At 46.7% G+C, this 23,281-nt stretch overlaps 1 protein-coding gene across 1 annotated transcript in view; it reads left to right on the top strand.

The window, feature by feature from the left end:
- LOC147637601 (uncharacterized) overlaps nt 1-23,281 on the top strand; it is a 142,194-nt gene that overhangs the window by 36,241 nt on the left and 82,672 nt on the right. Inside the window, exons 5-8 of the mRNA XM_086799428.1 lie at nt 20,022-20,219; nt 20,381-20,500; nt 20,580-20,776; nt 20,908-20,981. Of these exons, the coding sequence (XP_086655554.1) occupies nt 20,022-20,219; nt 20,381-20,500; nt 20,580-20,776; nt 20,908-20,981 (589 nt within the window). The remainder of the gene's footprint in view (nt 1-20,021; nt 20,220-20,380; nt 20,501-20,579; nt 20,777-20,907; nt 20,982-23,281) is intronic.

The following is a 23,281-nucleotide window of genomic DNA, read 5'->3' as shown; positions in this document are numbered from 1 at the left end:
GAGCTCAACTGCCTCATCAGGAAGCTCCCGTCCAATCCGGTGTCCATCAACCAGATCAATGAACCATACAGCTTCTGAGTCTCAGAGACATCACACTGCTCACAAGGATCAACACCTGTTACGGTGCACAAGCAAGTCCTGGAAACCTGATGAAACCTGTCAACCACCCCCTCTGATTCCGGAACCACAAAGCCTGGAGAAATCACCTCCTTCTGCAAGTAATCACCTGCTACCTGCCTGGCTTTCCGAAAGGTCCCCGTGGAAAGAACATCCTCAACTACTGGAAGTTCTATGTCCCGAACACGACGAGACATCAGAGCATAAGTGACCTGTTCAGCTTCCTCTGACTCACGAACACAAGAACTACCAACCTCATTACTGGAAAGTTCCTGCCAACTGCTGCCATCTACTGGTACGCTATCCACCATCTGGTCCCGGAAAGCCCGCACCTGCAGCGTATCCACACCTGAGTAGCTATTACCACCCTGCCACTCATCACAATCTTGAGGACCTGGGAGAGAGAGTGCTGAAAGCCTGTAGACTCCATTCTCCACTCCACCTTCCCAAACCACTTGGCATGTTGCTTTGTCCCGGAGAGCAACAAAATGCTCATCAAACTCCACCCGTACGCCAGTCTTGCAAACCTGATGCACTGACAATAGATGAAAACCAAGTGCCGGAACATACAACACCTGGGAGGAATGCTTCCCCCCTCTGCCATCGGGAACTATCTCCATCCTGCCCTCACTGTGAATTGGGATAGTGGACGTATCCCCAGTAAGAATATGACCAGAAAGCCTGCAAAGATCCTGTAAACCGGAACGGGAAGGAGTCATGTGCCTGGAAGCACCACTATCGAGAATCCACTCCCGAGTATCCGTTGCGGAGAGTCCTCCAATCTCCTCCCTGCCTGAAGAAAATGAAGCATCGGTGTCCATCACCTCCAGGTGCACAAAAGCCGGAGTCTTCATGATTGCTGAGGAGTCTTCACCCTTCGCGGTCTTCCGCTTGGGACACTGCCTCCAGTAGTGGCCTTTCTTGCCACAATCATTACAGGTCCTCTCTGCCTTTAGCTTCTCGCGGTCAGCGTCGGACATCTTCTCAGAAGACTTCTCCGATGAAGCCTTCCCCTTGCCCGAGTTACGGCCTTTCGACCGTTGGCCAGTAAAGGCCTCCGAACCTCCACCCTGAGGAGGGTTCGTAAATCGTTCCTCCTGGTCCAGGACCATGGGCACAAGCTCCTCCCACGTGATGGTGCTGAGCCTGCCACTGCTAATCAACGAAGAGTAGAATGCTGAGTACGAAGAGGGCAAATGTGACAACAACGTTATGGCCATGTCCTCTGACGATATCTCCTTCCCAGCCTGGAGAACTTCCTGCTGAAGAGCCTGCAGCTTGTTAATATGCTCCCGCATCGTCGCCGACTTTGCAGGGCTCATAACCCGCATCTGTACTTCCAAAGAAATCCTCTTCATGGGTGATACCCTGTTGTACAGAGAAGCCAAATGCTGCCATATACCTCTGGCCAGCGTCATGTGCTTTACATGATTGATTACCTGTGGTGTGCAGTTGAGGAAAATAAACGAACGGACCCTGGCGTTGACGCGATCCCACATCTGCGTCTGGGCCTCCCGGTCCTTTCGGGTTGACGGTAACTCCCCTTCCTCTACTTCCGGCCGTGGAACACCAACAACGACGAAATCGGCGAGGTCGTAAGACTCCAGTACGGATTCCATCATCACCTTCCATATGCCGTAGTTGCTCCCGTCCAACTGACGGTCCACCGGGAACGTGGGGAGTGTCGGGATCTTCACATGTCTCTCGGCCATCTCATACAGATCTGCCATCGCGGGGATGTACTCTGAAAAGGGTGGCTGGGTGGGAACAAAGAAGAACTGATACCTGCAAGTGGCTGTCCAGCAAATCAGCCCGCCTTCCTCTTGCTTCTCCTCTTCCCGAACAGTCCAAAACAGTCCACCAATCAGCCACAAAACAGCCCCCTCTTGCTCACACAAATCCCAAGAACTATCTAGAGCCTAGGCTCTGATACCATGTCAGAATATGCAGCGGAGATGATGACCAAGCCTGGGAACACAAGAGCAAAAGCAAAAACGCAGGCAGAAAAACAGCACAAGAGAGAGACAGATGTAGGCGTGTAACTCTGCTCTATATACACAAGAAGATCCCGAGATATGATACAAATAAGGCATGGGGGCTGAGGACCTATATATACTCCCCTAGAGGGCAGTCGGCCAGCATCAGGAAAGCCCACGACTGAGGAATATGTCCATGACTGCTGAAAATAGCAGTCGGCCAGCTACAGATGCCTCCGCCTAGACAGAACAAGTCGGCCAGCACTCTGACAGCCCACGACTGATGTAGATCCAGTCGGCCAGCTTCAGAGTGCTCCTGGCATCACCTGGCAGCCCTCCCAAGCCTCAGAAAAATGGGAAAAAATAGGGGAAAAATGCGGAGAGTGGGGAAAAATGGGAAAACACCTCATAAGGGCGGGCACACCCACAACAAAGGCCCTGGTGTATAAAACTAGACAGGAGATGACTTCTAACAGTTTTACCAGATCTCATGCGAGGTATCGGTGATGTCTTGGTGGTACCTCGAATGACATCTAGACACCGAAAACGTCTATGCATGTTATGGGATACTCGGAGACCTAGGCCGACACATTTGCGTGTCAATATGGCTGGGCTGCAACCTTTAATGTATGAATTGAGGTGGGATACATTTGCTGGCCACTGTTTCAAATGTGGTGAGATGGGCCACTTTGTCTCCGAATGTCCTAAGAAAGAACAAGTTGTTGCTACCATCTTGGGTATCCGGTGGGTGTGGATGTGGACCCCCAAGCGCTTCTTGCTTGGATTTCTGCTCGGATCTCGGATAAATTTATGTATTGGAAAGCTCAAGGGTGGCCTATGCACGTGAGGGTTAAGGTAGCTCAGGTTATTATGCTTAGCATGATTTCCTATTTTTTGCCTTTGCTACCTTGGACGCACAAATCTCTTCTCCGTTTGGTTGCTCCCATTTGGTTTATGCTGTGGAAGACGCAAGGAAATATTATGGGTCAAACATGGATAGCTTGGAATCACATTACGACGCCCAAAAGAATGGGTGCGGCTGCTTTACTGGATGTCCGCTTGCATATGGTGGCACGTAGGTGGGCGCTTTTTCAGGATATGTGTTTGCAGGAGCAGCCTTGGGTATTCATGGCTCGTGACTTGATTGAGTTGGAGGGATTGTCACATGGACAGACACGTGTGCAGGCTTCATGGTGGGACATTGTGAATGCGGCTCATCCTGTCCGTATTCGCTCATCTCACATTTTATCGCATATTCTCCTTTCTTGGCATGAAGTTCTACTATTGGCTCGGTGGGATCCTGGTCATGAAAGACTACTTTTGAACTCTTTGCAGTTCTACTATTGGCTCGGTGTGATGTTTACTGTTCGTTCGCAATTTCAGCCTCCTTTTGCGATTTAAGATGTTCATGGAAGATTTCTAGTGATACAGATTGTTTGGGATGATACGCCTTTATGGTTGTTAGGGGTGTATGCTCCAAATAATGCTCGTGCACGCTGTTTGCTGCGCAATGACTTGTGTGCTCTTTCAATCTCTCATCCTGGCTTTGTGATGGGAGACTTATATATTTGTGTCTCCAAGGAGCAAGCCACGTCACCTCATTCTGTAATGGATGGCCCGGAGAGAATGGCGTGGGAAGCTTTTGCAACAAGGTCGCTAAAACAAGACATGTGGTCTTGGTTGCATCCAGATGAAAGGGGTTACACTTATGCCTCACAACAGTTTCGGGGCACTTATGCTTGATTGGATAGGATGTATATTTTGCATCAAGATCTCTTTTTGCCAGAGGTTCTTACTATGATGGTTGATTAGCAACAGGTTTTGTCGGATCATTGGCCGCTTGTGTTTGAAATGGTCTACCATCTTGTGGATGCATATAAAGGCTTGTTGGGACGCTTGCCTTTGTGCTTAAATCACACTTTTTTGGAGCATGAAGTTTTTGATGTTTATATGCGTCAGTTGATACGACATTTCTCCACAAGAGTGTCCATGGCTGATTATCATGCTTGGCCAGTGTTCCTTACCAACACTTGGAAATTGGCGCGGCATTATGGTCTTGCTAATGCCTCTATACAAAAACAGCATGTGGCTCTTCTTTAGTCGCTTTTAAAGGGCTTGCAGGCGTTCATGTTTACTGACTCTATGGATGCTGAAGTTGTGGATGCCATAGAATGGCTGAAAAAAGAGCTATCTAGGGTGCAGGAAGCACAATATGTTCGCTTTAAACTACTTGCACGCCTTGATGCTTTGCGGGATGCTAACTGTCAATCTCATCGCTTCTATGATAAGTTGCATCAAAAACATATGCGTGAGAATATTGTTAGGCTGATGGATGCACAAGGCAATCTTGTTACTCAACCTTTTGAGGTTATTCAGCATTGCATCAGGTTTTATGAAGATTTGCTTGCCCCTCGAGAGGATGTCTCGCCGGCTGTCCTCTCCAAACTTCCCATGGGAAAGAGCCCTGGTTGGGATGGTTTGACAAATGAGTTTTTCCGAAAATATGCTGATCAGCTTGCAGAGCCTTTGACGCTTATTTGTCAAAGGGTTTGGGATGAGGGATATATGCCTTCCGATTGGAAGTTGGGCATACTTCGTTTGTTGCCCAAAGTCCCTTCGCCTACTTCTTTGGCTCAATGGCGCCCATCTCACTTATGGGTATTATGTATAAAATCTTTACAAAGATTCTTGCCAATCGCTTGCAGAAGGTGCTTCCTACTCTTTTTCTTCCATATCAATATGGATTTGTGCATGGCAGGAATATTTTGCATAATATTCTTAATGTTCAAATTGGAGTGGATTATGCCAAGGCAAAGAAGCAAGAGATTGTGATGGTGCAGCTGGATCTTGAAAAAGCTTTTGATCATGTCAGCTGGTCTTTCCTTTCTCAGTTAATGACAGCCATGGGCTTTGGTTCCAAAATGGCTAATGTGGTGCATTTACTTGGCTCTGGCTCTATCAGGCGGATTATGCTCAATGGATGGTATTTCTCTCACCCGTTCTCTCCGGCAGGACTGTCCTCTTAGCCCTCTTTTCTTTGCCATTGCCACTCATCCTATGTTATCTCGCCTAGATGCTATGGCATCGCATGGTGAAGTGGTTGGTTTGCATCTCCCTCATGGCAAGCAATTGGTTGCTCAAGCCCTTGCGGATGACACTTTTATGTTTCTCAGGGCCGAAAAAGCCAATATAGATCGAGCAATGGAAGCTTGGAATAATTTTGCATTGGCTTCTGGGTTGAAAATAAATTCAACAAAATCAGCCCTCATTGTATGCACGGAATTTGATCTTGAGGCATTAGGGTGGCAAGGCCGTGTGGTGCATACAGGAGACATTGTTCGTCATCTTGGGTATCCGGTGGGTGTGGATGTGGACCCCCAAGCGCTTCTTGCTTGGATTTCTGCTCGGATCTCGGATAAATTTGTGTATTGGAAAGCTCAAGGGTGGCCTATGCACGTGAGGGTTAAGGTAGCTCAGGTTATTATGCTTAGCATGATTTCCTATTTTTTGTCTTTGCTACCTTGGACGCACAAATCTCTTCTCCGTTTGGTTGCTCCCATTCGGTTTATGCTGTTGAAGAGGCAAGGAAATATTATGGGTCAAACATGGATAGCTTGGAATCACATTACGACGCCCAAAAGAATGGTTGGGGTTGCTTTATTGGATGTCCGCTTGCATATGGTGGCACGTAGGTGGGTGCTTTTTCAGGATGTGCAGGAGCAGCAGCCTTGGGTATTCATGGCTTGTGACTTGATTGAGTTGGAGGGATTGTCACATGGACGGACATGTGTGCAGGCTTCATGGTGGGACATTGTGAATGCGGCTCATCCTGTCCGTATTCGCTCATCTCACATTTTATCGCATATTCTCCTTTCTTGGCATGAAGTTCTACTATTGGCTCGGTGGGATCTTGGTCATGAAAGACTACTTTTGAACTCTTTGCAGTTCGAAACATTTGTGGAGTCGCGTGTCATTGTATGGCCAGACAGAGATGCTTCACGCATACGACTCAACCGCATGGTCAGGTTAGGCTTGGTTAGAATCCGAGATGCTGTGATACCTGGTCGTGACAGGCCATATTCGTTTCGTTGTATTCAGCAGCACTTTAGGGTTCCTCGGACATTTCAGCCACTCTGGGTTGACATGATGCATGCAGTTGAGCCTTTTACTCCATTGTCTCGGCCATCTGCAAATCAGCCTTGGCTTGATTGGGCACTATGTAAATCTGGTGACTTGATATCACTTTCAGCTAACCAGGTCTATGATAAGCTCGTATCAGAGAAAGATTGGGTTTCAGCCAAGGCCAATAAGGTGTGTGGATTTCACAAGTCTAAATCATGGTGGCAGAAAACTCTTATGCGTGGTTGGCAGTCTAAACTCCCTTACCAAGGTAAGGTTTTTATTTGGAGGATGTTGGTGGGAGGGTTACCTACACGGGATCAGCTTAGCCGTCGTAAAATTACATTGGCCTCTTGCTTCTTCTGCACGACATGCACTGAAACAGTTATGCATCTGTTCATGAGTTGTCCAATGGCCCGTCTGATTTGGTGTTTTGTCTCTCGCGTTTGGGAGGCAGTAGAGAGGTCTACTGTTTCAGCTCATCAGTGGATATTTGGTATTTGTCCTCAAGTCATTACTTCGGACAGTCACCTTGTGATATTCCATTTTCTTAGATGGACAGGACTTTGGCATATTTGGACTACACAGAATGGGTTCATCTCTGATTCCTTGTCTAGAATACATGGGCACATTCTACGTATCCGTGGTTTGCTGCTTTGGCAGTTTTCTTCTCTTCTCTCAGCTCAGCTACTGGATGCAGATGTTGTGTCGTTATGGTCTACGGCGGCTTGGCTGGCTAATCTTTGATGCTTTTATCTGGGATGCTTATTTGGCTAGGAGGCTTTCTTATTAGTGTACAGGTTTGCATGGTCATGATCCTTTAGAGGATCTTTTGTGGGGGGTTTTTTTTTGGGGCCATAGGTTCTGTGTGAGCCATATGACTGATGTACATTTTTACATATAATATAAAACACCATTTCACGAAAAAAAAAAAAACGAAATGAAATGTTATATGAACGTCTTCAAAAGGCCAAAGTGACCTATGAGACCAAAGTTACAACCATGTGATGTTTGAGAGAGAAATGATATATTAATATTTCTAAGAGGCCATAATGGCCTATGAGACCAAAACTGAGAGTACATCTCAAGTTGGTGTCTCGTCAAAGAGAACAACTAAATGAGACTAAAAAGTACAATAAACTGATTGTCTTACAGTTATAAGAACAGAATTGTAAGACTCCGAGATGATACTGAGTAGAAAATACTAGAAAATGTATATCAGGTAGATCCATGTATGCTGATCAGTTGAAGTGTTGCCATCTCCTTAGATCAAGTATCTCCGCCATGGGGCTGTCTAGAATGGATAGGTCGTAGAAGCGAGGTAGGCGCCTCCGATGCCGAGCAATAATGGCTTTGATATCTGGCGATGGTGAGGATGCCGTGGTCGGGATCTTGGTGGGCGTGGCCGACGAGTACGACATAAGATGACTGCTCTATCAGTGGTTACTCCCTGGGAGCGTGGTCGGTGTCCTGATGGCCCAATGGAGGAGGTATCAGGAGGTGTGTGGGTTGGGTTGTTGGTGCTGGTGCCAAAGAAATCTGTCCGGGTCGTCTGTCTAGGTACATCATGGCTTGGTCTCCTGTCTGCCAAGAGGGTCTTTTGTGTCTCCTGAGCTCAAGTAGGAACAATCCCAGGCATCTCTCATCCTCAAACTCCATGACCCTGCGTAATGGCCCAAAACCCTTTCGGAAGAGGCAGTGATATCTCCCTCGGATCTCATAATAGACTGTACATCGACAAATGTAGTGCTCCTCTGTCTCTGCCTCCTGGTAGCATAGCTGACAAATGCGGTCATCCAAGATCTGATGCACATATCGCCGTGTCTAAATCTGCAGAGCTGGTGTGATGAGGTCCGGATCTGTCCAATGGCACAACGTATCCCATGTGATAGGTGTACATCCATTTACGCCGGGCAGGTGATAAAATCATCTGGTGAGAGGTGTAGAAAATGGCTCTTATAATGAGCCATTTTCGTGCCTTAGGGCTCAAGGGGGCTAGTCCCTGTCCTCTCTGTGTCCACTCTGATGATATCCATCCTGATCACGCGGTTTCGCTCTGAGCGGGTGAGCTCCAAAAATGGACAATCCAGGCTGTACTGAAAGGGTGGTAGTGCCTCTATCCGCAAACCATGTAGGTCAAACTATGATCTCATCTGAGCGTACCAGCAATGAGTATCTCCATCCTCTGCCAACTGTATGGATGAGGTCAATGCCAATCGGGAGTACCTCTGCTGAGGGAGCTCCCATAGCCGTTGTAAAAAGGTAACTGCTTGGAATAGGGCCTCGGTTACTACTACTGGTGCAGCACCCAGCTCAGCCCGAACAATCTCATGTGGTACTGATGGTTTGCTCTGAATCATGCGGGCGATCATCATAATCAGTGGTCTCTCCATTTGCCTCCATCCCTCATTTGTCCCTCTCTGAGATCTGTGATGTATGCTGGGCCCCCAAATTGGAGCTCCGTACAGGAGGGTCGGTGTGACAAGCGTATCAAATAGCCACAATTTGGTGCGCGGCTCCTGAAACTGTATGTGTGCACACTGCCTCTCAAGTGCCCCCAAGGTTGCATGCCCTCCAGCTAATCTAGCTGCTGCTGCTGCCTCCTTCAGGGAGAAACACGGTCTTGTGAAAGTAACTCCAAGTAGACATATGACCTGACATACTCAATCGGCTCCCGTGGGAAAGTGAAACGAGGCTCTGATCTCGTCACCCATGCCTATGTGGTGTTAAACACCATAACCTTGGTTTTCCCAAGGTTCACTGTCAGATCTTTATCCGCACAGAAAGCCTGTAATGCATCTAGGTGTCTCTGTAATCCCTCCAGAGAGTTTGAGATTAGAACAATATCATCAGCATATAACAAGATGGGTATCAACACCCTTGCCAGGCATGCCCCTGGGCCTCCCAATCTGTTTACATAATCAGAGACCGCATCTATGTACAGTCCAAAGAGGGTGGGTGATAGCGGGCATCCCTGCTTCACCCCTATCATGCTGGTCACCCTATCAGATAGTCCGCCTAGAGCTCGGACTTTGCTTGTCACTCACAGACTCATACAAAGCATATATCCCCCACTGCATATCCTCGGGTACTTCAATGTCATGCAATCTGTGCATAAGCCTGGCACGTGGTACGGTATCAAAGGCTTTGTGGAAGTCCACAAAGCAGCAGTATATCCTTCTCTTCTGTGCCCTGCCCTCTTCAATAAGTGCCCGAAGTGTCAGAATGTGATCCAAGGTAGTAAATCCTCTCCTGAAGCCGGTGTGTCCATGTGCTCGATGATCATGCCTCTCTGCCCAGCGGCTCAGCTTCGGCTCAGCAGAAACATTATGGGTCAAACATGGATAGCTTGGAATCACATTACGACGTCCAAAAGAATTGGTCGGGCTGCTTTACTGGATGTCCGCTTGCATATGGTGGCATGCAGGTGGGCGCTTTTTCAGGATGTGCAGGAGCAGCCTTGGGTATTCATGGCTCGTGACTTGATTGAGTTGGAGGGATTGTCACATGGATGGACACGTGTGCAGGCTTCATGGTGGGACATTGTGAATGCGGCTCATCCTGTCCGTATTCGCTCATCTCACATTTTATCGCATATTCTCCTCTCTTGGCATGAAGTTCTACTATTGGCTCGGTGGGATCCTGGTCATGAAAGACTACTTTTGAACTCTTTGCGGTTCGAAACAATTGTGGAGTCGCGTGTCATTGTATGGCCAGACAGAGATGCTTCACGCATACGACTCAACCGCATGGTCAGGTTAGGCTTGGTTAGAATCCAAGATGCTGTGATACCTGGTCGTGACAGGCCATATTCGTTTCGTCGTATTCGGCAGCACTTTAGGGTTCCTCGGATTGCAGATCAGCCTTGGCTTGATTGGGCACTATGTAAATCTGGTGACTTGATATCACTTTCAGCTAACCAGGTCTATCATAAGCTCGTATCAGAGAAAGATTGGGTTTCAGCCAAGGCCAATAAGGTGTGGGGATTGCACAAGTCTAAATCATGGTGGCAGAAAACTCTTATGCGTGGTTGGCAGTCTAAACTCCCTTACCAAGGTAAGGTTTTCATTTGGAGGATGTTGGTGGGAGGGTTACCTACACGGGATCAGCTCAGTGGTCGTAAAATTACATTGGCCTCTTGCTTCTTCTGCACGACATGCACTGAAACAGTTATGCATCTGTTCATGAGTTGTCCAGTGGCCCGTCAGATTTGGTCTTTTGTCTCTTGCGTTTTGGAGGCAGTAGAGAGGTCTATTGTTTCAGCTCATCAGTGGATATTTGGGATTTGTCCTCAAGTCATTACTTCGGACAGTCACCTTGTGATATTCCATTTCCTTAGATGGACAGGACTTTGACATATTTGGACTACACGGAATGGGTTCATCTTTGATTCCTAGTCTGGAATACATGGGCACATTCTACGTATCCGCGGTTTGCTGCTTTGGCAGTTTTCTTCGCTTCTCTCAGCTCAGCTACTGGATGCAGATGTTATTTCGTTATGGTCTACGATTGCTCGGCTAGCTCATCTTTGATGCTTTTATCTGGGATGCTTATTTGGCTAGGAGGCTTTCTTATTAGTGTACAGGTTTGCATGGTCATGATCCTTTAGAGGATCTTTTGTGGGGGTTTTTTTGGGGCCATAGGTTCTGTGTGAGCCATGTGGTTGATGTACATTTTTACATATAATATAAAACACCATTTCACGAAAAGAGAGAGAGAGAGAGAGAGAGAGAGAGAGAGAGAGAGAGAGAGAGAGAGAGAGAGAGAGAGAGGAGCTACGATCCTGTGAGAGAAGCAGATTGTGTTAGGGTTTCGAGTTGCTCTCTTACTGCTGTTTTAGGGTTTCAAATTGCTGTCTACTGTTGTTCTAGCGTTTCGAATTTCTGTTTCCTGCTGTTTTAGGTTTCGGAGTTGCTCTCTTACTGCCGATTTTTGTTGTTTTAGGGTTTTGGTCTGCTGTTTTAGGGTTTTGAACTGCTGTTTTAGGGTTTCGAGCTGTTGTTTTAGGGTTTCAATCTACTATGTTAGGGTTTCAAGCTGTTGCTTCAGGGTTTCAAACTGTTGTTTTAGGGTTTGGGGCTGGTGTATTCCGCTGTTTTAGGCTTTTAGCACAAAGAGAGAGAGGGAGAGACAATAGAAAGTGGGAGAGATGTCGACTCTAAGTCTTTGCAGACTGCTGAATTAGGGTTTGTAGGTGCTGAATTAGGGTTTTCAGGTGTTGAATTAGGGTTTGAGAGAACGGGTTTTCTTTGCTTTTGTACATGGATTTGGATGACCCGGCTGCTGCTGTTGGTGGCATGGCTGCCAATAGCCTTAACATGGATCTTATTGAGGAGATGATCGAGAAGGATGTGGGTTATGCTTCAGATGCCTCGGAGCAACAGAAACATCAAAGGCTTGATGTTGATGCAAGCTACACTCCGGTGAATGTTGGAGAGAATGCAGAGGAAAGTTCTCAGGTACCTTCTCCGGAGTTTGCACGTTTGCTGCAGATCACTGGTGAGCTTCTGCAAGAATATGTGAAGGTAAATAGCGTGCAAATGGCTGCAGTAGATAATGGTGGTGTGGCTGATGTATGCATGGACACTCCTTTGTTGCTACAACAGCTAGCAGATTTTCATGATCGTGTTGCTATCTTCTTCTTTACTGGAAGTATTCCGTTGGTGCCTCGTCTTAGAGCATGGTTGGGCCGCTTGGTGTCGCCTGAGGCACTTGAGGAGATTTATGATGGTCCGAGAGGCTTTTATGAAATACTTTTTTGCACTTCGGAAGCCCGTAGGGCAATCTTGGAGCAGGTGCCACTCTTTTTGGATGGGCAGTTGGTTCATGTGGTTCCGTGGAAGCCTATGACAGAGTTACAAGACATGTTGCGCCAGGCTTGCCCAGTTTGGGTTGAAGTGAAACAATTCCCACCAATGTTTTGGCGTGTTTTACCAGGTCTCATGCGAGGTATCGGTGATGTCTTGGTGGTGCCTCGAATGACATCTAGAAACCAAAATCGTCTATGCATGTTGTGGGATACTCGGAGACCTAGGCCGACACATTTGCGTGTCAATATGGCTGGGTTGCAACCTTTAATGTATGAATTGAGGTGGGATACATTTGCTGGCCACTGTTTCAAATGTGGTGAGATGGGCCACTTTGTCTCCGAATGTCCTAAGAAAGAACAAGTTGTTGCTACCAAGGATATCGTTGATGTGGGCAGTTGCCCGTGGAAGATGAGCATGACGCTCCTTTACATGATGCCCAGCACATGGATGTACATGTGGATGTTCAGAATGAGGTTGAGCAGCCATGGGTGGAAGTACGTGGTAAAAAGACACGATTTGTTGCCCCGCAGGGGGATTTCTCAAACGCTGTTTGTCGGGGGCCTTTGCGTACTCATCAGGGGCCCTTACATACTCGTCGCCCTTTGGGTTGAGGTGCCCAGCAACAGACCAGGATTGAGAGGCCGGGAGGCCAACTTTCTCAGGGTACAGGGACTCTTGGGGTGGATAGAGTAGAATGCTATCCTATTAGAAGTCGCCTAACAAAAGAAGCACAACAACAATTGCCTCGTGTTTGGTTTGAAGGGTGAGGTCATCTTGCCATGGGATGGTCATTACCCTTCGGCACGTGCTCGGGAACTCCAAGGGCAGTCTGAGATCACAAATACCATGTCTAAAAATGCAATGCTTCAAAAGGTTCGTGATTTGGTAGATTGTCCTGGGCCTAGTACATGGCCTTGTTGATTCCTTTTTTGGGAAGGCTTATGAAAATTGTACAATGGAATGTAAAGGGTATTTCTTCGCGCCAAAAGCAGTTCAGGCTTTGGCGTACAACTTTTTGTCATGGTTGGGATGTTTTGTGTGCAGTTGAACATAAGCAGCATAAGTTGGCTGGCAAAGCCTATGTATATAAGGGGTTTCATGTTTTCTACAGCGGACATCCTGCTTCGCCTGCTTCGCAGTCAGGTGTTATGTTTGCTGTTCGTTCGGAGTTTCAGCCTTCTCTTGTGATTCAAGATGTTCATGGAAGATTTCTAGTGATACAGTTTGTTTGGGATGATACGCCTTTATGGTTGTTAGGGGTGTATGTTCCAAATAATGCTCGTGCACGCCGTTTGCTGTGGAATGACTTGTGTGCTCTTTCAATCTCTCATCGTGGCTTTGTGATGGGAGATTTTAATATGTGTGTCTCCAGGGAGCAAGCCACGTCGCCTCATTTTGTAATGGATGGCCCGGAGAGAATGGCGTGGGAAGCTTTTGTAGCAAGGTCGCTAAAACAAGACATACATCAAGATCTCTTTTTGCCAGAGGTTCTTACTATGATGGTCGATCAGCAACAGGTTTTGTCAGATCATTGGCCGCTTGTGTTTGAAATGGTCTATCATCCTGTGGATGCATATAAAGGCTTGTTGGGACGCTTGTCTTTGCGCTTAAATCACACTTTTTTGGAGCATGAAGTTTTTGATGTTTATATGCGTCAGTTGATACGACATTTGTCCACAAGAGTGTCCATGGCTGATTATCATGCTTGGCCAGTGTTCCTTACCAACACTCGGAAATTAGCGCGGCATTATGGTCTTGCTAATGCCTCTATACAAAAACAGCATGTGGCTCTTTTTGAGTTGCTTTTAAAGGGCTTGCAGGCGTTCATGTTTACTGACTCTATGGATGCTGAAGTTGTGGATGCCATAGAATGGCTGAAAAAAGAGCTCTCTAGGGTGCAGGAAGCACAATATGTTCGCTTTAAAACTACTTGCACGTCTTGATGCTTTGCGGGATGCTAACTGTCAATCTCATCGCTTCTATGATAAGTTGCATCAAAAACATATGCGTGAGAATATTGTTAGGCTGATGCCTCTTGCCGACCATTGGATTATTGGTGGGGATGTTAACATGGGTGAGATGCCAACGGATAAAAGAGGTGGAAATGAGGGCTTGGTGCATCCTCTTGAAAGAGTGTCTTGGGAGAGGTTTATACTCTCCATTCATGGTAGAGATTGTTGGCATGAGGATGACATTTTGAGGAGTCCATCCACTCTTCTTTATTCATGGTCTAACAAGAGAAGAGATGTAGGATGTATCTATGCATGGTTGGATAGATTTTATGTGGATGATTGGGTGCTTGACATAGGTGGACATACTTTGATTGCTACAGGCACCTCCAAATCGGATCATTGCCCAGTGGTTTTATGTATTAGAGATCCGAATCACCATAAATGAACACCCCATGTACGCATCCCTGATCATTTGTTTTCAGATGCAGAGCTATCCCGTCGTATGCTTGATATTTGGAGATCTCATGACTTCTTACAGGCCTCTCAAAGCTTGGCCTCTGCTCTCTGTGATATTAATGACTTTTATCACACATGTGCCCTGTCTAAGAGGCAAGAGGCCTTGGACTTAGAAAGGGCTATTAGACGTAGATTGACTGCCTTGCAGAAAGAGCACGAGAAACATCTTCATGCTCAATGGGTTGCAGATTCTTTATGTACTGATAGAGCAGAACTTCATCACTCTCTTGAGCAACGCGCGGATTACCGTTTCCATGCCTAGGTATCCTTTTGGACACAGATGGGTGGCAGATGGGAGTGGGGTGGATCTTTGAAAAAATGTAGTAATCTGTGTTTGTCGTCCCCCCTCTGGAGCTGTCTGAGCGTGCAATGATGTCTCTTTGTGACGCTGTATGTCTAGAATGAATCTCCCAAGCAAGTATGCGCTGGTCTGCTGCCTCAAAGATCTGGCGTAGGGAATGTGGCTCTCTGAATAAAATGGGATATCTCTCTCTGATGGCTGTATATGCTCTGCATCTGCTGTATATGCTCTGCATCTGCATACATTATGCTCCTCACTCTCCACCTCCTCTCTGCACAATCTGCATACCCTCTCCTCTCGGGGGATCCGTGCTGCTCTGCCAGTCTCGATCTCCAATCGATGTGATGAGACTCTAAGCTGACCAATAGCTACTCTGGAGCCGTGTGGTAAATAGCCCTCCATGTATCTAGGCCTCTCTATAAATCCATCATCAGTGATACTCATGAAGTGATCTCTGTAGTATAGCATCTTCCGTGGAAGAGGTTGTGTAGGTGATATCCATGTCTCTCGTGTATAGAGTTGCCATAGGTCCTGTCTCAATACTCTGTTCCTCTCAGTATGAGAGAGACGGATATGTGGTGCATCCCTGTCATACTGGAATGGTGGTAGATGATCCATGTCTAGGCCATGCTGTGAGAACCAATGTGTGACCTGTGCATACCATGATCCTCTGTCTCCTGCCTCAGCCAGCTGTCTAGATACCTCAAAAGCTCTGTATGACAATCTGTCCTGTGGCATCTCTCTGAATCTATCTAGCAGGCATATAGTATGGAATATGGCCTCTACCATCATAGGAGGCGCAACAAACTCTGCTCGGATAATGTCATGAGGTACTGACGGTTTGCTGCGTATCATGCGTGCCATCATGAGGGCCTGTGGTCTCTCTATCTGTGTCCACCAATGGGTAGCAAGTCGTGGCGCCCATACCGCTGCTCCATACATCAGTGCCGGTGTGACTAATGTGTCAAATAGCCACCCCTTCGTCCAGGGTTCCTGAAAATGCGCCTGGTGGCACTGTCTCTCTAGCATAGCCAATGCTGCATATCCCCGTGTCAATCTGGCTCTGGCTGCTGAACCCATGGTGAAGCGCGTGGCTGTTGCAGAGAAGGTAACCCCTAGGTACACGTATGATGTCACCACCTTCACCTGGCGTCCTGCGAGAGTGAATGTTAGCTGACTCTTGCCCTGTCTCGATGTATGAAAGACCATAACCTTGGTTTTCCCAAGGTTCACAGTAAGACCCCTCTGTGTGTAGAAATCATCGAGTGCATGTAGATGCTGCTGTAGACCTCTTGGAGACTCAGACACTAATACAATATCATCAGCATAAAGCATAATATGTACTGAGGTACCTGCTAGATCAACTCCATCTCCGCCTCCCTGTGTAATGAAGTCAGCCACCTGATCAATGTATAACCCAAATAGCGTGGGGGAAGGTGGGCATCCTTGCTTCACACCAATGGTGCTAGCAATAGTCTCGGACATACCTCCTGGGCATCTGACTCGCCCAAAAACCTGCTCATATAATGCATAGATGCCCCATGTCATATCTGTTGGTATGCCAAGAGACTGCAGGCGTTGAAAGAGCCTCTCTCGTGGTACTGTGTCAAATGCCTTGCGGAAATCCACAAAGCAGCAATAGAGCTTTCTCTTCCTCACTCTGGCTTGATCAATCATACATCTCAAAGTGAATACATGGTCAGTGGTAGAGAAAGCTCTCCTGAAGCCTGCCTGCCCTGATGAGCGTAAACTTGCTCGCTCAGCATATAAGCTAAGCTCTTGCTCCAACACTGCACCATAGAGTTTGGCCAACACGTGGCCAACCATAGCCGTCCTGTAGTTGCTCGGATCGAGCATATCCCTTGTTTTGTGGATCGGCACAATGGTGTGCATCGTCCACTCCGCAGGCAAACCCTCTGCTAGTGCCGTGTTAAACATGTGTGCAAGAAAAGGAGCCAAAGAATATACTGCATATATGAGATGCTCACCTTGTAGGCCCATATGGTCGGCGGCCCGTCCATGTTGTAGGCGGTGGATAGCTTCCTTTACCATCGAGTGGGTAAAGAAGCTAGCTGTGGTAGGTCGAGGCTCCTGTGGCTGAGGTATAGGTGGTTGATGTGGGGCGTGGTATAGGCCCTCTGCATATGTGTGCCATGTCTGTGGGTCTGCAACAATGGGTGTCGGTGTCCGGGGCTCTCTGGAAGTGCCGCCATGAGATAGGGCTATCTCTACTCATGAAGAAATGAAAGATCTCTAGCTCCTGTATCTCTGCGAAGGCCCGCCTTTTGCGGCGAGTAAGTCTCCTCATCTCTCACCTCGACTCCTGCTCTGTGATGGCTCCCAAGGCTCTCTGTATGCGGAGCCGTCAGTATAGGGCTCTGCACTCTTCATCATACCATCTGTTCTGGGCCATAGTCCCAGATCTTGCAGGCTCTCCTGAGTGGACACGATGTGGGAAGCTTTGTAATGCAGCCGTGTGTAGGAGTGATGCTAGCTGGGCTGTAATGGTATCCATAGGTGCCCGGGGATCTTGCAGGCTCTCCTGAGTGGACACGATGTGGGAAGCTTTGTAATGCAGCCGTGTGTAGGAGTGATGCTAGCTGGGCTGTAATGGTATCCATAGGTGCCCGGGGATCCATGAGTAGGAGCCCATCCTCTACTCTGCCAGTGTATATGTCTGCCGTGTCATGTGTGAAGTAGATGGTAGTGTGTGGCGTCGGTATGTGGGGGGCTGGTGATATTGGTGATCCGGCTAGTGAAAATGCCAAGTATGTATGATCTGCCCCAATAGGACAAGGTGGGATGGAGAATGAGGTGACAAGCTGTGATGCCTCCAAAGATCCCATAATGTAGTCCACCACCATGCCTCCGGTCCGTGTATGACCCCCATGTGGGAAGCATGTCAGCCCTCCTGATCCCGGCCACTGTAGCATCCCGTTATAAATAACGAGACGATGCCTGGCTCCCAACTCTAGTAAGTGGTCCCCATAATGTCCTCTGTCTGGTCCAGTGTTCTCTGATGCCCGACTAGCCCCTATCTCCTCTGGATCCACAGGGTGGAGGATCTCCATGTCATCATAGTCATACACCTCACACTGTCTGCTCTGTGTGTGGGCATTGAAGTCACCCGTAAGAAATACTTCCCCTAGTGTAGAATAATGCATAATCTCCTCTGACAGACAAGTGTATGGCGAGGCTCCTGTCTCCTCTTCCTGTGGCATGTCCTATGTAATGACATAGGAGGATCCTGATGGAGGAAAGTAACATAGGGCTATGTATATAACCCTGTCGTGTGAGAGTTGTAAGCTGATCCACATGTATCTGGCCTCTGGATCCTGTGCTACCACTCTCAGTCTCCCCTGTAATAGGAGCTCCCTCTAAGCCTCGTAGAGTATGAACCTCTTCCTCATGAAGGTGACCCTCTCTGTCTCTCCTGCAAACTGTAGGATGAGGGCTCGCTTGCGTGTTGAGTCTTTCCCGGCTCTCCATGCTTTGGTGAAGGGGAGAGGGTCCTCTTCCCTGTAGCCTCTTCTCGGGAGTGGAGTTGGGTGTCTCGGCTATACCTGTGACTCGAATGTTGAGGCGGCGGGCATGCCTCATCTTCTCCTCCTCAATGGTGGTGTGAATGATTTGATGTTCTTCCCTTTGAGTCTCCTCCCTCACTTCTTTGCGGATGTTCTTCTTCACCACCTCAACCCATCCTATTGTAGAGAGAGTAATTGCACGACTCAATGATAGATTGATTAATGATAGTAGAGAGAGAGAGAGAGAGAGAGAGAGAGAGAGAGAGAGAGAGAGAGAGAGAAATGAAATGTTATATTAACGTCTTCAAAAGGCCAAAGTGACCTATGAGACCAAAGTTACAACCATGTGACATCTGGAAAAGAAAAGAAAGAACTGAAGGTAAGTATCTAGCCCCACAATACATCAGTAGGGGGCATCCGGAAGCAGCAACTAGGGAGAGTGGGAAGCTAATGCTACTAGTCAAAATGGGGTACATGAGTACATGGATACATGAATACATGAATATGGGGGAGTACAAAAGTGACAGTGAGTACAACAGTATATGGCTGGAGTCGTAATCATCCTAGGAGCTCTAGCATGGGTCTCTGCCGGATGGCCTGGATTTCTGCCATAGTGAGATGCTTGGTCGGACGAGCCCAATGCCTCGCAATGATGCTTTGAATCCTCCGGTGTAGGCACCGTCTCCGATGTGAGGATCCGTGAACCCTCGGGCATCTAGATCTGCAAAATTGGATAGCTCTCTCAACTAGAGTCCCACGGGGTGCCCGTTGCTGGGCTGTTGGTTGTGTGTCCTCCCGGGTAGTCCCTCTAAAGAAGTCAGTAATCTGTCTGTGTGCGGACTCCCTGCCAGTCGGGCGTCTGCTCCTGATAATGGACTCTCTGAGCCTTCTTATCTCCAAAAGAGAGAGAGAGAGAGAGAGAAATGAAATGAAATGAAATGTTATATTAACGTCTTCAAAAGGCCATAATGACCTATGAGACCAAAAGTTACATCATGGTGGATCTGATACAATGTCTGGATAAAAAAAAAACCCAGAAAAATGAAAAATAAAGATGATACTACTGGTACCTAGAAAATGAAACTGGAACTGGAATATAGCGAGGGGGGGGGTACGCTATGGAGGTGAGTGGAATATAGTGAAGGGATACAATATCATGTGGGACGGAGGGGTACACTATGGAGGTGCCTCCATCTCATAGTATGTGCCGCATCGGACACTGGCGGATCTCCTCAATATCCTCTGTGGTCAGCACCCTGACTGGGTGTCCCGCATGCCTCGCAAGAATAATCCGAATCTGCCGCTGCAACCTCCGTCTATGCTGGGATGCCCCCCTCCGTAGTCGTGGGGGTCTGGACCACCCAAGCTCAATCGCACGATCAATCAGTGTACCCTTGGTGTGGGCGAGAGAGAGAGAGAGAGAGAGAGAGAGAGAGAGAGAGAGAGAGAGAGAGAGAGAGAGAGAGAGAAATATATATTAACGTCTGCAAAAGGCCAAAATTGGCCTATGAGACAAACAAGTAGTACAATGATGTTCCTCCAGTCATAGAGAGAGAGAGAGAGAGAGAGAGAGAGAGAGAGAGAGAGAGAGTCTGCCTACGGGTGTGAGCAGTGTGTTACTTTCCTTTGAAAGGAGTTGCTGATGTTAAGGTTTAATGGATGGGAACATGTCAAAGCTTTTTAAATCGGTTCAATATGCATGCCAGTTTTCCAGACGAGCAGGAAAGAATCTTCTTCACAAGCTTCACACGGTTGCTGCTTCTTCGGCAACAGCTGATTCTCGTGTTTCATTAGAGGGAATCCGAGTCCGCACCTTCCATTCCTTTTGCTTAACTGTCCTACGGGCCTTTCCTAGTAGAGCTGGACTGTCTCCAGAATTTGTTGTTCTCACTCCCAAAATGCAGGTATGCAATGGTACAGCATCATCATATGCATCATGATTGACCATATCCATTATCATATGCATCATTGTATGCATCATCATATGCACCATCAATTCCATCATGATATGCTGCTAGTAATTTAGAACTTTGATTGACTAAAGTAGCTTTTTCCTTGTATACAGCTTCAGATACTGGAAGACCTGATCAGAAGCTGGCATGAAGAAAAATACACCCAAAAAATTGCTGGGAAATCAAGAGCTGCCACTCCTTTAAAGCCTAGGAATTTTGTCGACTCTTATGGGGTAAAGTAGTCAAAGTAAAGCTTTTCGATCTATTATCACCTTTTCAGCATGGCTACATGATATATTTCTATGCATGCAGAAACACACTTTTCGTGCTGAGGCGTACCGTATGCATCAACAACTTCGTCGGTTTCAGAATGCCAAGAAGTCGGGATGCTTTCTGGATAACAGAAAAGCTGGCCCTGATAGACATGACGACCTTTTTGAATGGGTCTATGATAAATATTGTATGGCATTAAAGAGTATAAATGGCATTGATTTTAGTGATTTCCCTAGGTGGGTGATTACTGAGTTTTTGGCTTGTTTTGAAAGTCTTTTAAGTGTGGAGCATAATGATGTGACATGCTATATATTTCTCTAGCAGTTAAATAGAAAGACATAATCTGGTTGTTTGTGATGCTACATAGACTTGCCATAAAGGCTTTGGAAAGTTGTCAAGATGCATTAGCAGCTATTGGATTGCAAGCACACTATATTCTAGGTGAGATTGTTTTTGTGCCAAGTGTTTTGTTTAGCAAAGTGGTATCTTTATGGTTGCCCAATAGAAAGATTTCTATTTAACTTTTCAGCATTTGTGCTAAGAAACACACACATACTCACACACACAAATGTTAAACATAAAGCTACATACATACACAAATGGACATATACATACGTACATACATACATACATACATGCATGCACTTGCATGTATGCAAATAAATACATCTATACATATGTACACACACACACACACACACACACACTTTTTTTTTTGGTAATGTCTAGTGCAATATATTTATATGTTCACAAATTTACAAAGATGGGAGATCTCCATAAAGGAGAGGAACCCAAATGTCAGAAACATAAACAGAAGAGCTCTATGCAAGAAGCATCCATATCACCCTCATGGCAGGCATCATATAAGGATTGCCGCAATGAGGCTCTGAAGAATTCATATGACTGTTGATTCAGCCTACCCAAGTATGCCATGTTGTGCTCACTCCAAATTGTCCAAAGAGCCCAATATCTCACCCAGAAAAGAAATAGTGAGTATTGAGACAAAGACTGCAATAATCTGCCAAAGAGCCAAAAATGTTTCCCAAATCTGTGACTCGGGAATTGGAGCCGAAGATAGCCTGAAATTCTGCTGAGGAGGGTCCTGGAACAAGGACATTGCCACAGCAGATGAAGAAAGGTCTCTGAGGGAGCTGAACATCTTAGACATGTGGATGGTGCAATGTGACGTTTGGCAAGTGTGACCCCAACTGATAATGTGCCTGTCAAACATCTCCAAAGAGTCTTTGCTTCAGTGGCATTTTACACTTCCATAACATGCGGAGATTCTTCCGCCACGAAGAGAGAGGCTTTCTCATATGCCACAAAGAATTGGCATGTTGTTGAATCCATGGGGGAGGCTGAAAAAGCCTGTAAGCTTTGATGGAGGTCAAGGCTGGAAGGGGAACATGATGAGTGCTTGTAGTAGATGAGCACAATTGCCAATCCATGAGCCTATCTGTGTCAGCCATAGTTGGAATAGGTAAAAAAGGAAGCAATATATCAGCAATTTTCTTCCATATTGGCCTAGGATGCATTCCCAATGCATAGGTAGCAGTGGCCCGAGGAAAGGATAAGGCATATCCTCGATCATCCACCACATCATGTATGTACCTAATTCCCAGTTTCATAAGATTGTATGCCCGAACAGGTTCTTGCAAGGCAAGTGGAGTGTCAAAAATGGCACTCCAATGAATACTTTCCTTCCTCATGGAGTTCATCCCCAAGCAATTACGAGGAGCCCATTTGACCTTAGAGAGAACTTGTTTCCAGTCAAGTATTAAGGCAGTGGAAAAAGGACAGCTAGGTATCCTGCCTTGAAATCTCCCAATAACAACCTCCCAATGATCCGTAATCCAATGACCATAAGCTGAAGTCCTCATGTTGACACACATGGATGCTAACATACAAGTCCATGGCTGTTGTTGGCAGAAGAAAGTGTGCAACATAGTAGCCTTCCTTGCAAGTACATGATATCTTATATTGAGAATATTGAGTCCACCATGCATCCATGGGGAACACACCATTTCCATCTTCATCAGTCTCAAAGCTTTAAAAGCAGATTTTGTCTTCCATAATATCTCCATAGCTTGAGACATAAAGGCTGAAATATCCCTGGAGGACCAATGCAATAAAGGCAAATAGAACTGAACATAAGACATCACTATGGATTGCACAATTCTGAGCCTGACATGAAGAGGCCAAGTAGATATCTTCCAGTATTCCAGCTTATGATGGAGTTTTTGGAAAATCCATTTTAGTTGCTGCTTTCTTGAGATATGCCATCCAATGGGATATCCCAAATGTCTGACCACATCTCTGGAATGCACCACCTGCCCCGGCCAAAGAATAGAATGCCAATCACATTCTTTCAGGGGTATTAATTTAGATTTATCAAAATTAATATGCAATCCAGCTGCTTGTCCATATAATGAGAGAGTGGCCATAAGCTTGCAAAGTTCCGTAGGAGAATTCTGTGGCATAATTAAGGAATCATCTGCATATGCTTGTGCCAAGAAAGGTTTAGCCCCTGGGATTTTAAGGCCAGTCATCTGTCCTGAGTCTGTTAGATGATCAAGATACATCAACAAAGGATGAGTGGCAATGGCATAGAAGAGAGCACTAAGAGGACAGCCTTGTCTAACCGATCGACCCAATATCCATGATCGAGACAAATGGCCCCCAAGAATGCATTGAGCAGTAGCGCCAGAGTATAGCCAATAAACAGCATTTGCCATCTTGGG

This window comes from Cibotium barometz, chromosome 6 (assembly GCF_041138505.1).
Source record: "Cibotium barometz isolate CiBa-2024 chromosome 6, ASM4113850v1, whole genome shotgun sequence".
NCBI lineage: Eukaryota > Viridiplantae > Streptophyta > Polypodiopsida > Cyatheales > Cibotiaceae > Cibotium > Cibotium barometz.
The sequence above is the reverse complement of the archived record's forward strand: the minus strand, read 5'-3'. Positions and strand labels throughout refer to the sequence as shown.